The following is a 27,661-nucleotide window of genomic DNA, read 5'->3' on the forward strand; positions in this document are numbered from 1 at the left end:
CCTCGTAATTTTCTACATTCAGAAGTGTATCCAAAGCACACAGATGTGGATTATTGATTAAATTTTCTATTGTAAAGACTCTCGTCTGAGAAAAAAAAAATAAAAAAAAATCTCTGGAAGTCGGTTTCAGATACCATGTTCGGTGCTAACCTCTCAACCACCCCCTCCATCTTCAATACTAAAGCTTAACCCCTAAGCCTCTCACTCTCTCTCTATCTGGAATCAAGAATTTCCAGAAAAAAGGGCCAAAAAGAAAGAAGATGAAAGAAGAGCAGCAGCACCTCCACCACCAGCAGAGAAAGATCATCACCGCCAAGAAACTCACTCGACCCACGGCGTATGTCCTTCTCCTCTTGTTATCCTACGTCTTGGGTTATCTATCCGCGCCGTCTTCCAGCTCAGTTCACTCTCCCACCGCCGGGACTGCATCTATCCCCACCACCGCCGGCGCCGCCGTAGCAGAATCGGACATCGGCCACTTTGGTGTCACGAGGAGGTGTGGCGACCCAGTTCCCTCAAAGCTCGTTCGGCAAACGATTCTCGACCGGGTCTTCAATGGCACTTCGCCGTTCTACTCGTTCCCGCCGCCTCACGTGGCCCACCTCCTCAGGCCGAAGAGAATCAAGTGGTGGGGCTCGAACGGAGCCGTTTTCGAAAACCTAATCCGGCGAGTAAAGCCCCGGACAATAATCGACGTGGGGACGTTTTTGGGCGCGTCAGCGATTCACATGGCACGGCTCGGCCCGGCCCGGCACGCTTTTTAAGTAGGCCGTGCTACTCCGGCACGTTGGCCCGTAATGGCCTGGTCAATATCGGGCCGTGCCTTCAGTCACCTGATTAATGGGCTGAGCCTGTGGCCGGCCCAAATTTTCAAAATTTGGGCCGGCTCAGTCTGAACCCATTATTCACTTTTCTGAACGCCGGTTATAGTCAAAATTTCGGCAGCGCAACAAGCCTCAAGCTCTATTTACACAAAACCATTCAACAATTCTTTCTCCAAAGCTACGTTTCGGTGGATCTCCAAGTTCAAGGTACTGTTCCAATCTCTATCCCCAGTTCAATCAATCGACTTATAGGCTATATACTATCGTTTTGATGCTGAGAAAATAATGGGAAAACGAAAGAAAATTTTGAATCGTGAATTTTTCACCATCTAGGTCTCGAGAATACAGAAAATACACTTTACCTACAAATGATGGATAAATTTCATAAGGTCGGCCTTAGAATTTTGTATCAGGTGGTGATTTTTGTTGATTGGGGGATTATTTGGCACGGACGAGTTTGAATTAACGGGTTTTTGGGAATATTTTGGAAAGTACCTGGTGTAGTTTAAGATATGTAGAATCGATTTTGGGGTTGCTGAACTACATAGGATGAATTGGGGTTTTGTTCATTTGAGGGAAGGTTGGGATTAATTTAAAAGATCTTAGGATAATTTGAACATTTTGTCAGTGCAGACGATATGAAATAATTAATTTGATCACTTGGGGAAAGTTGGGATCAACTAGAAAAATTGTCCATTCACTTATAAGTGCCAGATAATTGATATGGGTAGAAGTAGTGCTCGGCAAAATCTACAGAACAAGTCGGTCTGTATCTGTACCAACCAAATGGAATCCTGTAACAGTGCATCTGACAGTATTTTTATTCAAATTGCTTGGAAGTGTTTTTAAGAGAGTCACCTGTGTGTTTTTCCATAAAACATTACAAGTAATTTTTCAACACTCCAAGTGATTTTTCAGGTTTTTAAAAGTGTTTCTAAATTTTATCAAACACCTAATTTTTTCTTTTTCAAAAGTGCTTTTTAGACTAATGTGCTAGATTTCTTAAGTAGAGAGCTAAAAGACTGCTGACTGCTTAACTTTTTGTTGCTTGAGTAGTAGAGCTGTGTTTCCCAGTGGTATCTTGACTACCTTTGTGATTGCTTAGCATTGTAATTGTAAATGTGCTCTGTTTCACATGCAATCCATCTGAAACAGTTAATGTGATATCTTGATTACCATTGTGATGTATGTATCCTTTGTAGGCGCAATTTTTAGTTTATTCTTGTATTTTATTTTTCTAGGATTTGTGGCTTGTATTTTTTTCTCCATCCTTTACACACTACGATGATGATGGCTACCCATGATCTTGTAACAGAATCAGCTATTGATTATGGCCATTCTTGGGGTGAATAATTGTTTCTTGTTTCCTTTTTTGCAAGTATTAATTGAATTGTTTATTTATTTATTTTAACCAAAGGATTCCAATATATTTATCTCATTACACTTTCTATTTTTTATTTTTTATTTTTAAAAATAGAAAGTCTTATATAAAATGTAAGGATTTTTATATGAAAAGTAGGTAAATACCTTCTATACTTAAAAACACTTTTAACAATTTTCTAAATGTGAGGAAGTAAAAAAATTTCACTTCTTCAATTTTTTTGAAATTTTGAGAAGAGTTTTAAGAATGCAAGATAAATTTTTGCTTTTATAAAAGTTCTTGTAGTTTATGTAGAGTTTTTAATTTTAAAAATAAAAAATACGAAGTGTATCGAAATGCCACCTATGTTAGTTATTTATTGATTTTAATTGCATTGAACTTAACTATAAAGCTGTAGAACTAGGTAAATTAATTTTTTGAGTTATCTTATTGCCAGATATTCTGGTGCAATGGGAAGGAAGAAAACAGAGGATAGTGGTGCAACTACAAAGGTTAAGCCTAGCAACAAAGATGCCGCCAAGGATGGGAAGAAAGAGAAGCTTTCAGTCTCGGCCATGCTTGCTAGCATGGACCAGAAATCTGATAAACCCAAGAAGGGATCTTCATCCTCAAGCACCACTTCTAGCAAGCCCAAAGCAAAAGCAGCTCCAAAACTTCCATCCTACACTGCTGACATCGATCTCCCTCCCTCTGATGATGAGGATGATGTTTATTCCTCTGAAGAAGACGCACGACTTAAGCGGCAACAAAGGGCTGAACAAAAGACACTTGACATATCCATAACCGAAAAGGAATTGAAGAAACGTGAAAAAAAAGACATGCTTGCCGCCCATGTCGCACAGCAGGCCTGACAGGAGGCCCTTAAGGATGATCATGATGCATTCACCGTTGTTATTGGTAGCCGGGCTTCAGTTCTTGATGGCGAAGATGAAGCTGATGCTAATGTCAAAGATATAACAATAGAAAACTTTTCTGTGTCGGCACGTGGGAAAGAACTCTTAAAGAATGCCTCGGTAAAGATATCTCATGGGAAGAGGTACGGTTTAGTTGGACCAAATGGGATGGGAAAATCTACATTATTAAAACTTCTTGCTTGGAGGAAGATTCCAGTACCTAAAAATATTGATGTACTATTGGTTGAGCAAGAGGTGATCGGTGATGATAAAACTGCCCTTCAGGCAGTTATTTCAGCGAACGAAGAGCTAGTCAGGCTCCGACAGGAAGTTGCATCTTTGGATTCTTTGCAGAATTCATCTGCTGCCACTTGCGATGAGGATGAAAAGGATGATGTGAGTGGGGATGACGTGGGAGAAAAGCTTGCTGAACTGTATGAGAAGTTGCAGCTATTGGGGTCTGATGCTGCTGAGGCTCAGGCATCAAAGATTCTTGCTGGACTGGGTTTCACTAAGGAGATGCAGGGCCGTGTAACCCGATCATTTAGTGGTGGGTGGAGGATGAGAATTTCATTGGCTAGGGCACTCTTTGTGCAGCCAACTCTTTTATTGCTGGATGAACCTACCAACCATCTCGACCTTAGGGCTGTTCTCTGGTTAGAGGAGTACTTGTGCCGGTGGAAGAAAACTCTTGTTGTTGTCTCACATGATCGGGATTTTCTTAACACAGTTTGCAGTGAAATTATTCATCTCCATGACCAGAAACTTCACTTCTACCGTGGGAACTTTGATGATTTTGAAAGTGGGTATGAGCAGCGTCGCAAAGAGATGAATAAGAAGTTTGAGATTCATGATAAGCAAGTGAAAGCTGCCAAGAGAACAGGGAATCGGGTCCAGCAAGAGAAGGTTAAGGATAGAGCTAAGTTTGCTGCCGCTAAAGAAGCATCAAAGAATAAGGCAAAGGGCAAGGTTGATGATGATGAGTCTCCACCAGAGGCCCCAAAGAAGTGGAGAGATTACAGTGTGGAGTTCCACTTCCCTCAACCCACTGAGTTAACCCCACCACTCTTACAGCTTATTGAAGTCAGTTTCAGTTATCCGAACAGGGAGGATTTCAGGCTCTCTGAGGTCGATGTTGGTATTGACATGGGGACTCGTGTTGCCATTGTTGGACCCAATGGAGCTGGGAAATCTACATTACTTAATCTTCTTGCTGGTGATTTGGTTCCAACGGAGGGTGAAGTGCGAAGGAGTCAAAAACTGAGGATTGGGAGGTACTCACAGCACTTTGTGGACCTTCTGACAATGGATGAAACGCCGGTTCAGTATCTTCTCAGGCTTCATCCAGATCAGGAGGGACTTAGCAAGCAGGAAGCTGTTCGTGCAAAGCTTGGGAAATTTGGGCTCCCCAGCCATAACCACCTCACCCCAATAATGAAACTATCAGGAGGACAGAAAGCACGGGTTGTCTTCACATCAATTTCCATGTCAAAACCACACATTTTGCTGTTGGATGAGCCCACAAATCATCTAGACATGCAGAGCATTGATGCATTGGCTGACGCACTAGATGAGTTCAGCGGTGGAGTGGTGCTTGTAAGTCATGATTCGCGGTTAATATCTCGTGTGTGTAACGATGAGGAGAAGAGTGAAATTTGGGTAGTAGAAAACGGAACCGTGAGTAGTTTCCCTGAATCATTTGAGGAGTACAAGGAAGAGCTACAGAGAGAGATCAAAGCCGAGGTTGATGATTAAAGTGAGTCTGTGACATAGATATTTTGATTGCTGTAAGTTAAACAACAAGTTCCTCAATGCTGTTTTCATAACATGATTTTCAGTTTTCTGCAAGACAAATGCATATTTCTATAATTTACGAGTGTAATTCTTTTGTACTGAGGATATTAGGAAATGCGAACCCTTAGAATTTTCAAATTGTTACCTATGCAGGTATTGTACTCTAGCTCAGGGGGATTCAGTTTCTTTGATTCAATTCCCATGTTTTGGTTTGGATACTGTTTGTGGGCATTAAACTACACGTCCTTATTGTAATAAGGTTACCCTTACTACTTGCAATAGAAAATAGGATTTGTTCTTCCACTATTTAGCAATTCTTCTATTATGTGGAATAATTATTTCCGGTATATTCTTCAACTTTAAGGAATTGCTATTCTATTTGTATATTTGTCCATTGAAAAAGGAAATTGTAACACCTCTTCCATAAATCCGGTCGGGTATTAATGGGCCATCCTTAATGTAAATGTATACAATTAGAAGGAAAAAAAATGATAAAAAAAACAAAAACAAAACCATTCAAGGACTAAAATGGAGCCCTAAATGAGAATTTTGTGGGTCTCATTCTGTTTCTATTTCTGTGGATGAATGGGAAGATCTATTTCTATTCCATCTTAATTTTCTACCAATCAGGTATAATGGTCCTTCCATTCTTCCATCCTTATCATCCGGTACGTGTTCATGGATCTTGTTGTTTCGTGTGTGTAGTCACGGCTTTCCAAGACTCTTTCGAGTTATTCATGTCTGAGTGTATATATTCACAAGTTTCCAATGCCTTTTAGGATTTGAATTGAAGTAGTTGATTGAATAATATTTGATTTAGAGTGCATTTTATAGTAATTTTAAAAATTATTCAAGTCTTTTTTGAAAATTTTTGCTTTTAAATAGTATAAAAATTAGAAACAATTTTTAAAATCATTATCAAACACATTTTAGAGTTTCTTTGACATTATTATTGAAAAATACTTTTAATTTAAAAAGTATTTTTGAAAAGAAAAAAAAAACATTTGATAAAATTTAGAAATATATTTAAAATTTTGAAAAATCACTTATAATATTAAAAAAATAAATCATTTATAGTATTTAAAAAAAAAAAATACTTGATAGGTAATTCTCCAAAAAATACTTTCAGAGAAAATACTATAACTAAAAATACTTTAAGGCTCTGTTTGGTTCCCGGAAAGTACGAGAGAAAGAAAATTGAGAGGAAAAATGGAAGGAAAGAAAAAGGTAAGGAAAGGAATATAATTTTTTTCACTTGTTTGGTTATCCATGGAAAATTCAAGGGAAAAGGGAAAAAAAAAAGAATTTATTTTCCTTTGTTTGGTTAACCACAAAAAAAAAAAAGTTAAGGAAAAATGGAAGGAAAATAAAATCAACAATTTGTCTTAAATGGTTATCAATTTGTTAAATAATAAAATAAATTAATCCAATAAAAAAACTGTTGAAAAACGTAAATTTTTCGACATAAAACATTACTCATAAAAAGTTTCTGCTATTATTTTTTATTAATAATTATAAAATTTGTGTATAAAATTTTTCTCATGTAATACAAATAAAATATACGAGTAATAACTATTTTTTATTTTCAAGGAAACATTTATAGCTAATAAAAAGCTCTTAAAAAATTCAAAAGGATTTTCAGAATCAAAATTTAGAAATAAAATATGTTCATATAATGTAAAAATCAATTTTAAAATGGAGTGTGATGATATAAATTAACATATTTACTAATAATAATAATAATAATAATAATAATAATAATAATAATTTCATTTAATCATAAGGCTTGAGGATATATTATTATATGCTTCATTGTGTTTAATATTTGATGTGACATATTTAACAGAGCACTGTACAAGCAAATAAAAAGAACAGAAGACTATAGAACTCTTAAGACGAGACCCAACTGTTTCATTTGGCTCTTGGGACAAGCACCATTATTCAACTTCTCAACCAATCAATCAAATCCATCCTCTTTGCAATGGGAAGATCATCATGAGAACACTTCGAAGGTCTTGGCTTGGAGGATGATCTGCCTCAGGGCACCAATGGGAGCTAAAATCATCAATATCACTCCCAGAATTATACAGATCTGGAATGCACAAATTCAAACGAGAGCCTGTTAGTCTTTCTCAACTTGGCCTGCTAAATATGAAAAGAAAGAGAAAAGAAGAAGAGAGAGGCCAAGCCATAAGATGCAGTGTGGAGTTGAGTTGCAGCCCATCTTCTAAGTCTTTGCCACTCTTCATTATAAGTCTACATGATAGCAAAGTAAGAGGAATGATTTAGTAAAGTCATTATTCAGTCTTGAAATGTGATAATTAAATTAACTTAATCTAAGATTGATTATGACTATTTATGATAGTTAAATTAATGACAAGTTACCACTTATGGTAAAACAGACCTTACTAGAGTTGAAATGTCTAGTTTAAAGCATGATAACAAAATGAAACTCTTTCCAAGTTCATTATTCAGTCTGAAATTTGCATGATTACTTAAGAATACTTGGTCCTCCACTTGGTTTTGGGATGAATGAAGGAGAGTAGAGCATTAAGAAGATGATGAATGAATGACAAAGAAGTGAACTTACCTGAGATCGTTCAACTGCCAAAGGGTCACTCGGATTTTTATCAGGATGAACTTGCTTTGCCTGCACAAATAATAGAAAAGTAAATTAGGTAAAAAGAAATGGAAAACCCATACACTATTTTAGTTCAAATGAATCTCTATTTTAGTTCAAATGCAACAAAAAAAAAAAACTATGTTAGGAAGCAATCCCAAACATGGCCTTGATTTTTGGTGTTTATTTTGTTTCTATCTCTTTTGTATTTCTGGTAGATAAACTGAATGGGCCTTAATTTTTATAGAACCAACCTTTGATTCTGCAAAAATAATTTCATTTACAACTGAGGAAGATGATTCATATGATCAAATAAAAAAATTAATCATATTTTCACACGAAACTTTCAAAAAACAAAAGTGAACATAGAGCAGCCTAATTCCAGTGTCTTTTCGAACAGAGGAAATGTGAAGAAATGGTAGGACCCAAGTGGGTGTATGATTGGAAAGTAAGGGAGACACCACATGGCTCAGCATTTCAAGCTAAGCTTGTACTGGTCAGGTTCAATATTGGCCCCATGTGGTTGTTCTTATGAAGCTGCTCTGTTGCATCCAAGTAAGCACATGTTAATTTTGCAAAGATGGTATCCTGAACCACCAAGAAGATGTAGAACTGAGACTAAGACTGGGATAGTATGTATACGTATGGGACATGAGGATTACTAGTAACTTAATCAACTAACAAGGTTGCCTTATGGTTTTGGTCACCTTACATATTACTAGTAAATATTTTTTTGATTTTTTTTTATAAAGCTTCTTTATACTTATGTCTTTCATTTTCTTTAAATGCTGCTTAAACTCCACCATAAAGAACAATTTTTTTTTAAAAAGTTCTCAAAGAATAGTTCTCAAAATTTGAAATGTTCTCAATTTATTTTTTATATTTTTAAAAAATAATTTTAAAATAAAATAACTGAGAATAAAATGTATTTTTAGAAAATATCATATTTTTTGTGATAAGTTCTCAAAATCTGATTTTTATAAATAAAAAAATATCAATTCTTCAAGTGTAGAAGCAGACAAAACAGATGAATAGGAACCCGATTAAAGATAATAAAAACCCAAAATTCTAATATCATGCTAGACTAGAAAGATAAAAAAAACAACAGAAGACACTAAAAATCAGAGCTCTTATACTATGTTAAACCATGACAAATAATATTACTCATCCTAAATGCTTAACTTAGTATTGTAAAACATGTTAGTATTTTCAAACTTGAAGGGGGATGCTAAGATTGCTTTTTCACTTCTTTACCTAAAGTTAATATTTCGTTATCCCTATAAACTTGAAGCTGATCCTAAGCATGCTTTAAGAGATATCCTAAGCATGTTTGCAGAATCAACCATGTTGTGTCCAGAACCAAAAGGAATTTAGTTATTACTCAATATCTGAATTCTACCAATATTAAGGAAAGCAGAAGCAATCAACTGTAATAGCATTAAGAGAAGAGTATTTCATTGCAGGAAACAGCATTAATTTTTCCACAGCTTTTTCTAGTTTCATTTTTCCTTTTCCCATTTATGCTTATCTTCACTCTGTATTTCTTCCTTCATCATGAAGTTACTTACTAGTTGTCCTTGTAATTGTCGGTGCTAAATTCTTAACTGTTTGTTAAATTCTGTAGATTTCCCATCCTATTTTTCATTGAGATTGATAAACATCTAACAGATGAATCACACAAATTTTCTTTCCAATTCTAGAAAAATCCCATGTTTGTATTTGAATCTTTTCAGTTAAAATTCAGATTTAATTCCTTCGAGCATGCCTAATGCCTAATGCTGAGTGTATGACCAGGTAAGAGAGCCCTTTTACATATAAGAACTCATACTAAACCAATCCTTTGAGGATATAGAATAATAAAATAAAATTCCAATCTCATTGCCCAATAGGGCCAATACTAACATGGTTCTATCAATAAGAATCTTTACATGGGAAAATATGCATATTCAAAATTACCATGAGATATATTCAAATATGAATCTAAAGAGAAATGTGAGATATATTCACGTTTCTCTGTTGGGGAATATAATTAATGAGAAATGTGGGTTCATTTGGTTTGGTTTGGCTTTCATCCCTGCACAGTATATAAGTTTGATTCATAAGCAAATGCCTATAGCTGTGTCCGAGGCAGACCATTAGCTGACTTGGGTCTACTGTTTTCTCAATTCTCAAGCAACAGACAAAATGACTGAAATATGAAATTTCTGGGTTCAATCAATTTAAACTGATCAGTCCCCTTTGTCAAACATTAATTTAGGAAAATTGCATCTTTACCACCCTCTCTCACTACCTACTTGTATGAAAGGTAATAACATGATCCGCATATGGATCAAAATGTGACAAATCATAACTTGGAGGAAAAGTAAGTGATAAGAGCAACATTCTCCACTAACTGTATTTACAAATTGGAGGCCACAAGTATCTGGTATTCATCTTTAATGTAAATTTTTTTGGGTATGCATTTTACAAAGCTCATAATTGATCAAATGTGATTTACCCTCATCTCCTCTTAGTTGAATATCAAGTTGGTCAGTTGTTAAAAGTTCTCGTCAAGTCCCATTCTAACTCATTTCAGATCAACTTCACAATTGACAAGTATTACAACAATGGAGACGTAAAAACCTAGTAAGACACCCATAATACTAACGAGTTATTAATTGCACCAGAATATGTCAGCCATTTGAAACCTGAGTATTCCAGTTCCCATTTGAAAACACAACCCCAATCACAATTCCCACTTCCCATTTGAAAACACAACCCCAATCACAACCTAGAGAGTCATAATGATCATAGCCTACCAATTGATGCTTATTGTACAACTTAAGTTCTGTAACTACACTCATAATGTAAGCAAATCAAGAAATACAGAGAGTCATTTAGGAATCCCTTGGAATGATATCAATTGAGGTGATTTAAGAAACGGTGTAACATTTAGCAGAATATCAAGGGTAAAAATCATATCAAATCTAGAAAACAACAAACCAGAAAAGTTTAGAAAAATTCTGGCGAAATTTAAGAAACGGGAAAGGCGAAAACAACCTAGAAACCCAAACAGAGAACCCAAGAGAGAACGATTACCTTGGGTTCCGGGTTTTCACAAGATGAGGTGGATTGGAGTTCAATTCATACCATCTGAAGATATGGATCCGAATACATTCACTGGATTTGAAGAATCCATTTCATCAATGAGAACTTGATTTGAAGAGCGCACTTCATCCATGGGAACTCGGGTGCCGGAAGAGGGTAGGTTTTCGGCCCTGGAAGGTGATCGGAGTGATTGTGGTGGCCGTTGAAAGGGTCGACGACGGTGAGAAGCCATAGCCACCGATGAAGAGGAAGGGAAAGGTGAAGCGGTGAACAGAGCCCCCGATAAAATTTTCCCCCCCTTGCCCTTCTCTTTTTCTCCTATTTTCCTCGTTATTTTTTAAGGAAAATAAGAGGGAAAATATTACAATATTTTCTTTAATACTTTCCTTTATATTTTTTTTCCATCTTATTTTCCATGTCATCCAAACTAAAGAAAAATATTTTCCTTTACATTTTTTTTCCTTTCCTTAACATTTTCTGGAAACCAAACAGAGCCTAAGTAAAAAAACTGTCAAAAACACTCTCAAGAAAAGGACTTATTAAGCAATTAGACATGATGTGATTTGTAATTGTGCAGTCATATCCTTATTGCAAAATTGTTGAAAAGGAGATTATGAGTAAACTAGATTAGCTAGTTTAGGTTAAAAATTTGTTCCAAATATTATCGTATTGGTCTTTGAATACTTGAGATCATCATCAATTTTGATTTGAGGCCATTTAGGTAGGTCTTGTTCAGTATGTATGGGGTGGATAATGGCATTAAAAGATGTATATTGGGTTTATAGCATTATGTAAAATTAACGGGCTGAAAAAATAGATTTTGGGTTTAATCATGATTTGTATATTTTTCATCATATTTTCTTTTTTCATGTAATTGGTGTAACCCATTAAGCATAAATACACCTTATTGGTGTCATTATTCTCCGCCACATTCCCAACAATTTCAAGAGTCTTATTTTTGGATAAGGTTTGTTCAAGGTGATTGACTATTTATCCTCAAATTGCTGAGGAGTTCACTAGAGTATGAGAGGCTACATCGTAGATGTGAAAATAAGTGTAGGTGTTGTCCATACCTTTGACAGATTGTAGTGTTTGGTCCAAGTAAAATTATGTACTTATTCTCTAATATTTAGTGAGTTTGCTCTACTGTTGATTGGATATGTGATCTTTACACATAGACTTTATAAATGGTTTTCGAAATACATCACGTCTGAATTGTGAGATTGGAACTTATTCAACTATCTTGATATTTTGTATCGATTAAAGAAATTCATTATTGTAAAAAAAAAACATGAAATTTTGGGCGTATAATCAAGACTACATATCCAATCTTCATCTATATAGTTTTAAGAATAAAGATGAGAGCTTTTATATAGATACATGCTTAGACTTATAGCTGTCAATGCAACTCATCAAGCCAATGTTACTTTGATGTAGCTGCAAAAGTTATTAGGTGTTTTGTGATAGAACTTGTAAGGAGTTAAAAAAGAGGTATAACACTTCTTACTTCCAAAACAAAAAGGAAAACCGATTTGTAAGCTAACTTGCTCAACTTTGTAATGTAGAAAAGTATAATTTGGGGAGGCATAAATAGCAAATTCAACAAAGGATTAATCAATTCATATGAAAGATTGTAAGTCTTTCTTACAAATATCAACAAGATTAGGGATGACAATTTTACGGGTTTTTTCGAGTCACCCACCTCTCCTTGCCCCTATTAGGACAAGTATGGGAGCATAGTAATCGAGGATGAAACGGGTTCAAGTTTATTCTTTTAAACCCGAATTGAGTTTAGGGCAAGGTCAGGTTTTGTAATAATATGCCCCGCCTCGAATATGAAATTACAAGTTTACCCCCACCTAAAAATATTTGCTTCTCTTCCCGTCTTCCTCTCTCATTTTAGGGTTGTCGTTCCTCCCTATCGTTAGGGTTGTCGTTCTTCCCACTCAACTCAAAAATCCACCAGATAATCCCATTTCCTTCTCCTCCTTTCTTAATTCATTCCTATCTATTGCATAAACAAATCTATTGTCGGTCCCATTAGTTCACGCCACTACCATTTTCCCCCTCTAAATCATATTTTCTTGCGTTCACGAACTAATATGGTTCTTTGTTCATTTTTTTTTTTTTTTTATCTTGGACTTTAGGTATTTTTCTCGAATGTTGATTTGTTTACTCTAGGTTTCTTTTAGAGATTCATGATGTTCTTCGATTCCCAATCTAGGTTTCTTTTTCATTAATGATAGATGTATTTTCTTCTTCTACATGTCTAATATTTTATTTGAATCTCTTTATTGTTTGATTTTGATTGTATGGCATGCAACCTTGCAATTTATTCGAATCTCTAATTATTTTTCTTAAATAGTAATGAAGTACGAGGGGGATAGGGGTAGTAATCCTCATGGATTTAACATATTTTGGGAATATATAAGCAAAGTTTGGGCGTTTTCTCTATCAATTTCTAGTCAAAAGATGAGAGATTTTGTTGCAATCTCTGCCTTTTAGCAGGGCAATTCAAGATTGAGAGTCAGAATTAGCGACAAACTTTTTTGTTGTCCTTGCAAGATGGTGATTCTGGTGAAGTTGAGGTTTAGGTGCTTCCCAAAAAGGAGATTGGTTTTTGCTAGAATTTCCAACTTGTAATCTAGCCCGGCATAGCCCTACCTCGCTTCACTCGCTGACCGAAATTTCTCTATTGTACCAAAATACTTAGCCTTTTTACGTAGTAACTCTGGTCAAGAAAAACTAGAGAAAGAGTCACTACGGCTTTTGTAGTATTCCGGGTATCGTTCTCAAGGACTGGCTTATGAAAATTGTCAATACTAGAATAAATGAATTGTTTTTGTTTAAATCCTTAAGTGAAAAAAAACAATATGTGGATAATGTGAAACTAAGTAAAAGAAATTGGATTAATAAGAGAAAATGAATATTGATTTTAAATTCAATTGATTCAAGTTTGGGGTTTTCCACAATCCAACCTAGGGTATAGAAATTATAGAAAACAAGGGTATTTTAAGTAATATGATCTTAGGGTTTTGGGATCCTTGGCCACTCGCGATCAAGTTGGGTTCTATAACTCAAAATTGCATCCGAAACCTAATTTTTCCTTTTTCAAACAGATTCCTAAAACCATCAAATGAATGAGATTGATTATCAATTTAAGATTTGGCTTTTTAACCCTTCCTACTCCTTATAGCTTTGTTTAGGGGCAAATAACGGTAGGGAAAACGAGGATAACTAATGATCAAGAATTACCAAGAATCACTAGTATCAAGTAATAACCTATCGTATCATTCCCTAAACGAACTCACAAGGATAGGATAAAAAAATATAATAAATTGTCACCCAACCAATAATTAATCTCATTGTTATAGTAATTTACCCATTGTCCCTATAGGTTTCCTAGCCCTTAGGTTTTCATGCTTCAAGCCCCAAGTTGGCTCTTAGCCTCTCATGGGGGTGATGTCACATTCACAATCCATAGTAGGGTAAAAATCCATAATTTGAATCAAAAGAAACTAAAAACAATATATTCAATAAAGAAGAAAAAGAAAACAAACCAAAGTTCTCGTCTTCTTCCTCCTTCAATGTCAAAAACTCCAGAAAAAAAAATCCAAGATTCAAGATCCAAGATTCCTAAAACCTAGAATTGAGAGAGTTTATATAATATCCTCAATTACCCAACATGTGGCACACTCTCATTGGCCACTTATTACAAAATAATTTCCTAAAAATGATTAAAAAATAATAAAATTGTGATTTCTAGTCATGTGGGGTCCACCTAGGGCGGATGGAGTGCTTTAGATGCAATTCCCGAGGTAGAGGAGGCGGAACATCAAAGTGGCAGTGGGTGAATTCGAAATTGGTGTCATTTCGAAGTGGATTTCGAATTCATAAGTTGAATAGATGCAATTCTCGGGGTAGAGGAGGCGGAACATCAAAGTGGCAGTAGGTGAATTCGAAATTGGTGTCATTTCGAAGTGGATTTCGAATTCATAAGTTGAATTTCGAAATCATAAGTTGAATTTCGAAATCATTTCGAAATGACCCTCCAGCTTGGTGCAGTTGTCTTCAAATGGCCATAACTTCTTCATTTCAGCTCCGATTTGCAAACCGTTTGAAGTGTTGGACTCCTGACTTCTCGAGCTTCGAAACGATATATAGTATGTATATAATGGACTCCAGAAAGTGCTCCAAATTTGTCCTCAAAGTCAGAGTATATAATGCCATCAGATTTTTGAGTTCTAAATTTCCATGCAGCTAAATCTTGCTTCATGCCTCATTCCCCATGCTTTCTTGCCTTCTTTCTTACTCCATAATGGTCATTTATCATCCTCCAACCTCATGATATCCTTGTTTTGCCTTTCCTTACGTTCAATGAGTCTTGACTCACTTATTTCCTCATTTAGCCCTTTCTTGATCTTTCAAAATCTAAAGTCATTCAATTTGCACAATTTTCTTCCCTTGAACCTGAGATAAATCTCCAAAGTATAGATTAAACCCATGGCTAGGGCCTTAGCATTGATTTAGGTCAAGTTGGGTGATTTGAATGTCCTTTGGTGCACAAATCATATCGAATATGTGCCATTAGAGCATATATTTTGGCTCCAATCATCCCCCTCAACCTAAACTTTGCTAGTCCCTAGCAAATGAAAAGAATAAAGAAGAATGAAAAATTTGTAATGAGATTCATGAAACCATATTAACTCAACATAACATGTTTCACACACAAGATACCCAAGTAGACAAATTTCCTAGATTTGAGCAAGATGACACAAGATATGCAACTTCTTAGTTTTCTCACCTTATCTTCGTATACATAAATGTGCATCCATGTTTAGCATTCCTCTTAGTGTCTCTTGATTTTCCCTTGATTGGTTCTTTCCACCTAAACCTCATGTGCTTAATTTTGGTGTCCCCTCATAGTATTTTTCTTAAGACTTTTTCTTAAACTCAAATTTCATCATTCTTGAAGTTAAAGAGGAGGAAAATTTATTTTGATTTTTCTTTCTTAGTTTAGGAAATCTCCTTCTATATGGCTTAATAGGGATCCACCGGCAACTCCCGAGTTTTCACCCAAGGTACCAGGTATTGAGGACCTTTATAGGCCACTTACCCCTCAGGTATCACCCTAGCTCAAGGTAGAACAAGGTCGAATTTCCCAAACATTTTTTTTTCTTCAATTTTCATTTATCTTTTTTTTTTTTTTTTTTTTTTTTTTTTTAAACTGAGTTTAGCTTATGTAACGAGCAAGATACCGATGACTCCTAACCAGTTGGTTTCGGGCACCAGGGCTTGAAGACACAAGGCCATTACCCCCTCAGATAATTGCTCAAGCTTAAATCAGTCATTTTCAATTTTTATTTTTATTTTTTTCATTTCCTCATTTTATTGCTTAAGAACAACTCTTTTTAAGCTAAAGAAATTATCTTAATCAAGATACCATAAGGGTACATGTGTTTTGTGTGTGCTTTGAGTCTTAAATAGAAAATAACCATCAAAGAAAAATTGAAGGTATTCCAAGGATTCAACCTAACTATTTTTGCACTTAAAGGTATATAAAGATAAGGTAAGTGAACTAATACTCTTGCTCTAACTGCATTTTTTCTCAAATTCTAAAGAAATAATACTACTTAAAGCATTCTCATGCCAAATAAACCATGAGTTACCAAGGCAAATCAAGAATCTCATTAGCTAACCAAAGATGACATGCAAACTTTTGAAAAAAATTAGGGCTAATAGGCTAATAGGCCTTCCCCCATCAACCTAAATTACACATTGTCCCCAATGTGTAGAATAATAGGTCAAAAGAAAGGAAAAAGGAAGATATTACCTTAAGATCATCAAGTGAGAAGTGTGTTATGAGGACTTCATATAAACTGTAGGAGCTTTGTCACCTTGAACACATGTGAGGCTTACCTTTTCACTCCCTTGAAGTTCGCATTTACCTATATCACTCGAATGTTTGCAAGCTAAGTTGCTACAACTCATAAACTCATTAGTAAGTTAAAAACAACTAAAAAAATAAAAAATAAAAAATAAAATAAAAAATTCTAACCATATTGCTAATGACTAATTGAAAATGCAAAACTAAATAAAGAAAAATAAATAAATAAAATAAAACAAAATAAAAGTTTTACCTACTGGATTTTCAGAAAATGCTTCAACCCTTTTGAACATCCCCATCAAGAAAATGGAGATTCTCCTCTTGTGTCTCAAATCTTTCAATGAAATGCTTTAGGCGCTGACCATTAACTTTGAATTCATTACCTGTCCTCGGATTTTGAATGGTCACAGTGCCATAAGGGAAGACTTCCTTTACCACATAAGGGCCATTCCACCTTGACTTAAGCTTTCCTGGAAAAATGTGAAGCTTGGAGTCGTACAACAACACCTTTTCACCTTGCTTGAACTCCCTTCGTAAAATAAGCTTGTCATGGTAGAATTTGTGTTTTTCCCTTGCATTACGTAGGCATTCATAACTCTCATTTCGATATGCCTCAAGTTCATTCAAATCATATTTCCTTTTAGCTCCAGCTTGATCCGAATCAAAGTTCATCTTCTTTACAGCCCAATATGCACGATGTTCGAGTTCTACAGGCAAATGACATGTTTTACCATAAACAATTCGGTACGGTGACATGCCAAGGACAGTCTTATAGGCTGTCCTATATGCCCAAAGTGCATCACTCAACTTGGTAGACCAATCTTTTCTTGTAGTATTGACTACTTTGGTGAGGATTCTCTTAATTTCCCGATTTGCTAGCTCAGCTTGCCCATTCGTTTGAGGGTGATATGGGGTGGACACTTTATGCCTCACTCCATATTTCTGCAAAAGAGTGGAAAAAGGCTTATTACAAAAGTGTGAACCTCCATCACTAATGATTGCTCTCGGAATGCCAAACCTAGAGAAAATATTCTCCTTTAAAAATTTGAGCACCACTTTGTGATCATTGCTCTTGCATGCCACTGCTTCTACCCATTTAGAGACATAATCCACTCCCACCAAAATATAGAGATTACCAAAAGAAGGAGGGAATGGTCCCATAAAGTCTAGGCCCCAACAATCAAAGACCTCAACAACACAAATATGATTTTGAGGCATTTGATACCTTGTGTTGATTTTCCCCAGTTGTTGACATTGTGGACAACTTTTGCAATGAGTGTTACAATCCTTGAACATAGTTGGCCAATAGAATCCACTCTGTAGAATTTTTGTTGAAGTCTTCCTTGAAGCAAAATGACCTCCACAAGCTCCTTCATGGCACATTCGCAATATGTCTTGTTGTTCATCCTCTGGAACACATCTCCGCATAATTTGATCTGGGCAAAACTTATACAAATATGGATCATCCCAAGCATAGTGTTTTGCTCGTGAAAGAAAATACTTCTTTGTTTCCATGTTCCATTCTGATGGAAGCTCTCCGGTTGCCAAGTAATTGACTATATTTGCGAACCAAGGCAACTTCTCCACTGCACAAAGTGCATCATCAGGAAACTCATCATTAATTTGTGCTTCCTCGAAATGTGACTCTACTTTAACTCGGGAAAGATGATCAGCAACCACATTCTCTACCCCTTGCTTATCCTTGATTTGAATGTTAAATTCTTGAAGGAGAAGGATCCACCTGATAAGTCTTGCTTTGGCATCCTTTTTGTTGAGTAGATATTTCAAGGCCGAATGATCAGTAAAAATTACTATTGAAGTTCCCAAAAGGTAGTTCCTGAATTTATCAAGTGCGAACACCACTGCAAGGAGCTCCTTTTCAGTAGTTGTGTAGTTCTTCTGAGCATCATTGAGGGTTTTACTAGCATAGTACACCACATATGGTTTTCCATCCTCCCTTTGACCTAGTACAGCTCCCACTGCATAGTCACTAGCATCGCACATCAACTCAAATGGGAGAGACCAATTTGGAGATCTCACAATTGGCGCAGTAGTGAGGAGTGACTTTAGCCTCTTGAAAGCTTCTTGACATGCTTTAGTCCATATGAATTCTGCATCCTTAAGTAGTAAAGCACAAAGAGGTTGAGCGATTTTTGAGAAGTCTTGTATGAACCTTCTATAAAAACCTGCATGTCCCAAAAATTGTCTCACCTCTTTAACAGTAGTAGGCGAAGGTAGCTTTGAGATGAGCTCAATTTTTGCTGGATCTACCTGAATGCCCTCTTTAGAGATGATATGACCAAGTACTACCCCTGAGGTTGCCATGAAGTGACACTTCTCCCAATTTAGAACCAAATCCTTCTCAATGCACCTTTTCAAAACTTTTTTCAAATTTAAGAGACAATCATCAAAGGTCTTCCCATAAACAGTTAGATCATCCATGAAAACTTCCATGATTCTCTCTACCATGTCACTGAAAATACTAAGCATACACCTTTGAAATGTGGCCGGTGCATTACAAAGACCAAAAGGCATGCGCCTATAAGCATAAGTGCCAAATGGGCATGTGAATGTGGTTTTCTCCTGATCCTCCAATGCAATGGCAATTTGAAAATAACCTGAATAGCCATCCAAGAAGCAATAATAGTCATGACCAGCTACCCTCTCCAAGACCTGATCTAAGAAAGGTAATGGAAAGTGATCTTTCTTGGTGACTGCATTCAACTTCCTAAAATCAATGCATACTCGCCAACCTGTAGTCAACCTTGTAGGAATGAGCTCTCCTTCATCATTCTTCATCACAGTTATCCCGCTTTTCTTAGGTACTACTTGAGTGGGGCTCACCCAACTACTGTCAGAGATAGGATAAATAATACCTGCATCTAAAAGCTTCAATACCTCATTTCTGACTACATCTTGCATAAGGGGATTTAGCCTTCTTTGTGGTTGCCTTACTGGTTTTGCATTCTCTTCCAAATAAATATGATGCGTGCAAATCAAGGGATTTATCCCTTTCAAATCTGAAATGGACCAACCAATCACTCTTTTATTCTCTTTAAGCACCTTCAAAAGTTTCATTTCTTGCTCTTCAGTTAATGTAGCTGAAATTACCACAGGTTTTTCTTCATTTGCCTCTAAATAAACATACTTTAAACCATGTGGCAGGGGCTTTAACTCTGGTTTGCTGATCTCAACCTCTTCCTTTTTGCTTTCTTCATCATTCTCAACACTGTTCAAAGATTGAATCGTATATTTTTCTTTCCATTCTGTAGCAACTTGAACACATTCTTTCTTAACGATTGTAGAGAAAAATTCATCTATATTTTCTTCCATTAACTTTTCTGTGTGTTCTTGCACCAAAACCTCTATAAGGCATGCTTCCTCATTTTCCACATCATCATGGTCCATTGGTTGCTTGCATAAATTGAAGACATTCATTTCCACTGTCATGTTCCCAAAAGATAATTGCATCAATCCATTTCGACAGTTAATGAGAGCATTGGCTGTAGCAAGGAAGGGTCTCCCAAGAATAATTGGAACAGAATTCATACCCTTTTTCAATGGTTCTGTATCTAACACCACAAAGTCCACTGGGTAGTAGAACTTTTCAACTTGCACCAAAACATCTTCGACTACTCCTCTAGGTACTTTAATCGAACGATCTGCTAAAGAGAGTGTAATGGTAGTAGCCTTAAGCTCTCCCAATCCCAATTGCTTATAGATTGAATATGGAAGCAAATTCACACTAGCTCCCAAATCTAACAAAGCCCTTTCCACGAATGAATCTCCAATCTGGACTGAGATGGTAGGACAACCTGGATCTTTGTACTTCACTATTGCTTTATTCTCAATGATGGCACTGACTTGCTCGGTGAGGAATGCTTTCTTGCTTAATTTAATCCTTCTCTTCACAGTGCATAAGTCTTTGAGGAACTTTGCATAAGCAGGAACTTGCTTGATCATATCAAGGAGTGGAATGTTGATCTTCACTTGCTTCAAAACTTCCAAAATCTCTAAAGTCTTATCCCCCACTTTGTGTCTCTGCATAGCTGAAGGGAAAGGCAAATGATTGGAAACACTCATTTTATTTTTGCTCACAATGACTTCCTCATATTTTTCAGATGCTTTCTCATTTCTAACATTTTTCTCCACAGCTGGTTCATCTCTAGCAGGAATATCTTCACTTACAGGTAACTTGGGCCCTTCATATTCTTTCCCATTTCTGAGTGTGATAACGGCATTGCAATCTTCCTTTTGCACTTCAGAAACTTCATTTACTCCTCTCGGATTTTTCTGTGGTTGAGCTGGGAATTTTCCTTTCTATTGAGATAAACTTACAGCAAGTTGGCTCAAAGTGGTTCGAATATCTACTAGTTCTTGAGATGTTTGAGCATTTATCCTATTTTGATCTTCATTACGCTTGTCTTGCTTCTGTATAAACTCTCTCATCATGTCTTCCAGGCTTGAGTTAGATGATGAGGCTTGATGTTGCTGTTGAAAATTTTGAGATGGCATACCTTGTGGTTGAAAACCTTGCTGCCCATTAGTCTGATTACCCTGAAATTGGTTTCCTTGCTGCTGAAACTGGCCATTATTACCTCCCCTCCATGATAGATTTGGATGATTCCTCCAACCCGGATTATAAGTGTTGGAATATGGAGAATTGCTAGAATATTGCTTGTATGTCCCTAAGGCATTGGCTTGCTCCGTAAACATATCTTGCACTGCAGGTAGAGTGGGACAAGATTGTACACCATGTTCTGTAGACTTACATATCAAGCACAATTGAGTTACCCCATCATTGACTATTTGTACCTCTTGAACTCCCTTGGTTTCCAAATCATCCAACCTTCTCATAACGGTTGCTAGCTTTGCTTGGACATCTAAACCCTCTGGTAAGGTATACACGCCACTAGCTCTTGCCCTGTTCATTGTTCTATCTCTAGATGGTTCCTTGACGATTGGTTCATCCCAACTTCTAGATACCTCAGCAACATAATCAAGGAATTGAAATGCTTCATCGGGGTTTTTATTCATGAAATCTCCTCCACACATAGTCTCGAGAAGTTGTTTCATTGGTGGAGCCATACCTTCATAGAAATACGAAACTAGCATCCAGTTGTCAAATCCGTGATGGGGGCAAGCTGCAACAATCTCCCTGAATCTTTCCCAACATGCAAAAAATTTCTCATCCTCCATAGCCTTGAAATTCGAGATCTCCTTTTTCAATGCACTGGTTCTATGTGTTGGAAAGAATTTCTGCAAAAACACTGATTGTAGATCACCCCAATTTCTGATACTATAAGGTCTAAGACTATTAAACCAAGTCTTAGCTTTATCCTTCAATGACAAGGGGAATAGCTTCATGCGAAAGATCTCCAAAGGAGTGTTGGCTTCTCGAAAAATTGAAACGATGTCCTCAAATTCCTTGATGTGAGAGTATGGATTTTCATTTTCTGTCCCCCTAAAAATGGGTAGTTGAGACACCACTTGAGGCCGAATGGTAACATGATCATGATTTGGAGGTAGCATAAAACACGATGGTGTGCTCAACCTGGGAGGATTTAGAAGCTCTCTCATAGTTCTTTGGCCCTGCACCGGTGGTCGTGACCTGTTGTTATTACTGTTGAATTCTTCAGTGTCCTCCATATTTGGTTGAGATTCCTCAGTTGTTCTTTGAAGTCTACCTGAAATATCTCTTTCCCAACCAAGCATAAAATAGAAGAAAAATATGTATAAAGATAAAAATAAAATAAAAGAACTAAAACAAAGCAATGCACTATATCCTAGTTATGACGATTGCCAATCCCCGGCAACGGCGCCATTTTCTTGACCGAAATTTCTCTATTGTACCAAAATACTTAGCCTTTTTACGTAGTAACTCTGGTCAAGAAAAACTAGAGAAAGAGTCACTACGGCTTTTGTAGTATTCCGGGTATCGTTCTCAAGGACTGGCTTATGAAAATTGTCAATACTAGAATAAATGAATTGTTTTTGTTTAAATCCTTAAGTGAAAAAAAACAATATGTGGATAATGTGAAACTAAGTAAAAGAAATTGGATTAATAAGAGAAAATGAATATTGATTTTAAATTCAATTGATTCAAGTTTGGGGTTTTCCACAATCCAACCTAGGGTATAGAAATTATAGAAAACAAGGGTATTTTAAGTAATATGATCTTAGGGTTTTGGGATCCTTGGCCACTCGCGATCAAGTTGGGTTCTATAACTCAAAATTGCATCCGAAACCTAATTTTTCCTTTTTCAAACAGATTCCTAAAACCATCAAATGAATGAGATTGATTATCAATTTAAGATTTGGCTTTTTAACCCTTCCTACTCCTTATAGCTTTGTTTAGGGGCAAATAACGGTAGGGAAAACGAGGATAACTAATGATCAAGAATTACCAAGAATCACTAGTATCAAGTAATAACCTATCGTATCATTCCCTAAACGAACTCACAAGGATAGGATAAAAAAATATAATAAATTGTCACCCAACCAATAATTAATCTCATTGTTATAGTAATTTACCCATTGTCCCTATAGGTTTCCTAGCCCTTAGGTTTTCATGCTTCAAGCCCCAAGTTGGCTCTTAGCCTCTCATGGGGGTGATGTCACATTCACAATCCATAGTAGGGTAAAAATCCATAATTTGAATCAAAAGAAACTAAAAACAATATATTCAATAAAGAAGAAAAAGAAAACAAACCAAAGTTCTCGTCTTCTTCCTCCTTCAATGTCAAAAACTCCAGAAAAAAAAATCCAAGATTCAAGATCCAAGATTCCTAAAACCTAGAATTGAGAGAGTTTATATAATATCCTCAATTACCCAACATGTGGCACACTCTCATTGGCCACTTATTACAAAATAATTTCCTAAAAATGATTAAAAAATAATAAAATTGTGATTTCTAGTCATGTGGGGTCCACCTAGGGCGGATGGAGTGCTTTAGATGCAATTCCCGAGGTAGAGGAGGCGGAACATCAAAGTGGCAGTGGGTGAATTCGAAATTGGTGTCATTTCGAAGTGGATTTCGAATTCATAAGTTGAATAGATGCAATTCTCGGGGTAGAGGAGGCGGAACATCAAAGTGGCAGTGGGTGAATTCGAAATTGGTGTCATTTCGAAGTGGATTTCGAATTCATAAGTTGAATTTCGAAATCATAAGTTGAATTTCGAAATCATTTCGAAATGACCCTCCAGCTTGGTGCAGTTGTCTTCAAATGGCCATAACTTCTTCATTTCAGCTCCGATTTGCAAACCGTTTGAAGTGTTGGACTCCTGACTTCTCGAGCTTCGAAACGATATATAGTATGTATATAATGGACTCCAGAAAGTGCTCCAAATTTGTCCTCAAAGTCAGAGTATATAATGCCATCAGATTTTTGAGTTCTAAATTTCCATGCAGCTAAATCTTGCTTCATGCCTCATTCCCCATGCTTTCTTGCCTTCTTTCTTACTCCATAATGGTCATTTATCATCCTCCAACCTCATGATATCCTTGTTTTGCCTTTCCTTACGTTCAATGAGTCTTGACTCACTTATTTCCTCATTTAGCCCTTTCTTGATCTTTCAAAATCTAAAGTCATTCAATTTGCACAATTTTCTTCCCTTGAACCTGAGATAAATCTCCAAAGTATAGATTAAACCCATGGCTAGGGCCTTAGCATTGATTTAGGTCAAGTTGGGTGATTTGAATGTCCTTTGGTGCACAAATCATATCGAATATGTGCCATTAGAGCATATATTTTGGCTCCAATCACTCGCCTCGCCCTGAAAACACATACCCGTGTCAGGATGGGGCGGGGTTAGGATTTCAACTGTTGTTTCAAAACAAGAATGGGGGTGCATTCCTCGCCCTGCCCCGGGTTTGGGACAGGGATGAGAAATAACTATATATTTTGGGACAAGGATGGGATAGGGGTGTCCCGTCCCAAACCCGCCTAGTTGTCATTCCTAAATAGGATGAATGATGCAAGTTGGACATTAAGAAGGTTCATTACACAAGATATCTATAATGAGGAAGACTTGGATGTCACATGTAAACATAAAAAATTTAGTGGCTTAAATTACCACTAAATTGATCATCAAAATTGTGACACATTAGTTCAACAAATTTGGATTTAACAAGTGATAAGTAGAACATGTGACATGCAATTCAAATGTTAACACAAGGCAAATTTTGGAAGATTACAAAATCAAGGTTTGCTAAAAAAATCTAGTTACAACTAAGTTGATGGAGTCCAAGAAGTCTCAAGCTACATACAACAACAAGAGCAATGACAAGATTATCTTTGCTTAATCAATGCACAACACCTTAACAAGCCTTATGACTCATTGCAAAGCGAAGACACCCATTGTGTTTTCGACAAGGCAAGCAAGTAAGCATACTCTCTTGTTCAAACCAATAGAGACACATGACATTTAGAGCTGCTTATCACCTTATCCTTGTGGGGATAAGGACTAAGGTCATTATGGTAAAAAAAACGCCCTTCAACATTGAAGGACTTCAAGGATAGGCCTTCTTACTCTATTGCCAATGTCAACTCCACCATTGCCCCATGTTATGAATCACTAATCGGGATGTCAAAGAGAGATCGTAGAGACACATGACATTTAGAGCTGCTTATCACCTTATCCTTGTGGGGATAAGGACTAAGGTCATTATGGTAAAAAAAAACGCCCTTCAACATTGAAGGACTTCAAGGATAGGCCTTCTTACTCTATTGCCAATGTCAACTCCACCATTGCCCCATGTTATGAATCACTAATCGGGATGTCAAAGAGAGATCGTTGGTCAAAACACTAACTCCTTCACTTCTTCCTTCTCAATGACTATGTCAAAAATGACAATTAACGCCACCTCCAATGAAAACAACTAGCTAAGATAGGTTGTCTCATTGCAAAACTCATGAACAAGGTTGAGATGCAAAATGTAGATGAGTTGAGTTAGGGACTCACTCACCCTCCAAGGATTACACCTCAAGGTGATGCACTATATATATGCATCTATGTTAGTGCAAGTCGAAAGGCAAACTACTAAATTTGCCTCGATGACTTTACTATCTATCCAACAACTCTAGAACATAATAACCAACACCATTAAAGTACAATATGAAGGATCATCATAAAGGGTGACCTCTTTGTCAAACAATTCACTCATTCCCTTCAAGGGAATGTTTTTAATTGTTATATGGATCTTGAGCCTAAATGCATTGATAGTTGGGATCTTGGTTTGAAATATTGGTAAACATAGATATCGGTACTTGGATTTTACAGATATATTGGAAATATCGAAAAAATATAGGTGGATATTTTGACCAAAATATCGGTAATGCAAAAATTACTCGAAATTTATGGAAATATTTAGCAAAAATCCAAAAAATGATAAAATAAATAAAATACACATGTTAAAGTTATTTTCTAAGTGTAATTGACATAGATATGGTCAAAGAGAAAAATACCGGTAAGCAAAAATAAATCGATCTTACTAATTTATTATTTATCTAATCAAATTAATTTTAATTTATAAAATATTAAATTTTCATTATTGTTATTATTTTTATTTTAGTATTTTTTTTAAATTTATATTTTTAATATTTTAAAATAAAAACATTCAAAATTAAATAAAATTAAAAGGATAAATATAAAAAAATTTAAAAGTAAAGTGATAGTAATTTTTTAAAATAGGATTAATGAGATAAATAATGATATATTTAATATTAAAACTATAATTTATTTAGTTCAAATGCATTCTATAATATAAAATAGATGATAATGCATATATGATTTTTTTAATATTTATATATTTTTATATTTAATTGTCATATAAATAATATTAAAAAATATTTGTTAAAAAATTATATGATGGTTTTTATATATTTATTAATTAATTAAATAAAAATTAAAGTAAAATAATTACAATTAATTCGTTAATTTTTTATAATAAACTTTAACAAATTTATTATCAACATATATTGATAAGTGTGAACTTTGCCCAATGGTAACCACACTTGAACGTAAGGGAGCAGACAACGGGCAATAGGCGGGCAATAGGCAGTAGGCAACACAAAATTTGAGGGGTAGGCAGTGGGCAGTAGGTAGCAACGTAATTGAAGGGTCAACCGGAGTTGACGCTTGAAAATATTAAGAAATTTCCTGAAAAATCGGCTGACCGATTATCGATGAGGAGTATCATGCTAATTTGCTCCAATAACTGGAATATCGACGATATTTCGCCAAAAAAATTTGACATTTCAAACCATGGTTAGGATCAAATGGAGCATGAATTCCTCAATCGCTTCTATAATACCTAATAAATAGTAAGCATGATCAAGCTCATAAATACCAAGTAATAGAAAGACAAACCCATTATTTACTATAATTGTTGGAATTTTTTAAGCCATGACTACAAGAATAGATTATCCGAGAGTTCAGTTGTGAAAATGTGGATACAAGGTATGTATCGAGGTATTTTACTATTTTATACATCCTCCTACGGATACAACTGATGCACCTTCAAAAAGTTAGCTACTTAACATAGCTCGGCATAGTTAACCATTATGTGAAGAAAGAGCCTATCATACATGATACAACAAAGGGAGAGGAATGATAGGGAATTGATAAGTCATTAAAGAAACCTATCAAGGGTTCAATGGTAGTGTATACGAGTCCTATCAAAATCTTAACATAAGATAAATGACAGAGGTAAGAGAGTGGAGCCAACCTAAGAAAGAAGAAGGTATCAATTCACCTTGGAATTCCTAACTTGATATGTCTACATATTAGAAGACCTATTTCATATAAAGGTCATGAATATTGAAAACACCCTGAAAGAAATGATTCATGTCAATAATCTGAAATACTGCGGGTGCCATCCAATTGTTTGTGGCCTGGTTGAAATTTAAGGAATTAATTTTCCAGTTCTTGAAAATTTTAAAATTTTAAAAAGAGTTTGTAAGGTCATACAAAGTAAAATTTTACTTTTTGAAAGGCAGTACTAATATTTTATATAGGAGTTTTTTTTATTTTTTTTAAAAGATGAAATATAGGAAATGTACAGCAATGAACTTAACTATAGTTCAGCAATGGACCCAATTGCTTTTTCTAATTTTTTCAATTTAATGACTGATCTGATTTTGATAATATTAAAAATAATCACTCATAAGAAG

At 35.7% G+C, this 27,661-nt stretch overlaps 2 protein-coding genes, 1 long non-coding RNA gene and 1 pseudogene across 3 annotated transcripts; 2 read left to right on the plus strand and 2 right to left on the minus strand.

The window, feature by feature from the left end:
• The first annotated feature begins 260 nt into the window (after positions 1 to 260).
• On the plus strand, positions 261 to 764 carry LOC104882627 (uncharacterized). Its single transcript, XM_010666683.2, has one exon. It carries the CDS (start codon positions 261 to 263, stop codon positions 762 to 764), a length of 504 nt encoding a protein of 167 aa, XP_010664985.2.
• Positions 765 to 868: 104 nt separating this feature from the next.
• On the plus strand, positions 869 to 5,198 carry LOC100246119 (ABC transporter F family member 4-like; annotated as a pseudogene).
• A 1,466-nt stretch (positions 5,199 to 6,664) lies between these two features.
• LOC104882628 (uncharacterized) lies at positions 6,665 to 10,957 on the minus strand. Its single transcript, XR_002028805.2, has 3 exons — positions 10,591 to 10,957; positions 7,483 to 7,542; positions 6,665 to 7,148 (listed from the first exon to the last, which is right to left on the minus strand). It is a non-coding gene; the product is annotated as an uncharacterized LOC104882628 (long non-coding RNA).
• Positions 10,958 to 16,748: 5,791 nt separating this feature from the next.
• On the minus strand, positions 16,749 to 22,135 carry LOC132253093 (uncharacterized). The gene is made up of 4 exons (XM_059734487.1): positions 21,577 to 22,135; positions 21,302 to 21,501; positions 19,232 to 20,806; positions 16,749 to 18,757 (listed from the first exon to the last, which is right to left on the minus strand). Exons 1-4 carry the CDS (start codon positions 22,133 to 22,135, stop codon positions 16,763 to 16,765), a joined length of 4,329 nt encoding a protein of 1,442 aa, XP_059590470.1. The 3' UTR covers positions 16,749 to 16,762.
• Between the last annotated feature and the right edge of the window lie 5,526 nt (positions 22,136 to 27,661).

Source organism: Vitis vinifera, chromosome 18 (assembly GCF_030704535.1).
Source record: "Vitis vinifera cultivar Pinot Noir 40024 chromosome 18, ASM3070453v1".
Lineage (NCBI taxonomy): Eukaryota > Viridiplantae > Streptophyta > Magnoliopsida > Vitales > Vitaceae > Vitis > Vitis vinifera.

Bases quoted from the DNA above. Each gene is read 5' to 3' on its own strand.
- LOC104882627 (XM_010666683.2), top strand. From the start codon at position 261: ATGAAAGAAGAGCAGCAGCACCTCCACCACCAGCAGAGAAAGATCATC.
- LOC132253093 (XM_059734487.1), bottom strand. From the start codon at position 22,135: ATGGAGGACACTGAAGAATTCAACAGTAATAACAACAGGTCACGACCA. The intron at 21,502-21,576 runs GTATGGCTCCAC...ACCCCGATGAAG, and splicing joins AGTTTCGTATTTCTATGAAG to CATTTCAATTCCTTGATTAT. The intron at 18,758-19,231 runs GTATGCATTGAT...GAGGGCATTCAG, and splicing joins GGTTGACTACAGGTTGGCGA to GTAGATCCAGCAAAAATTGA.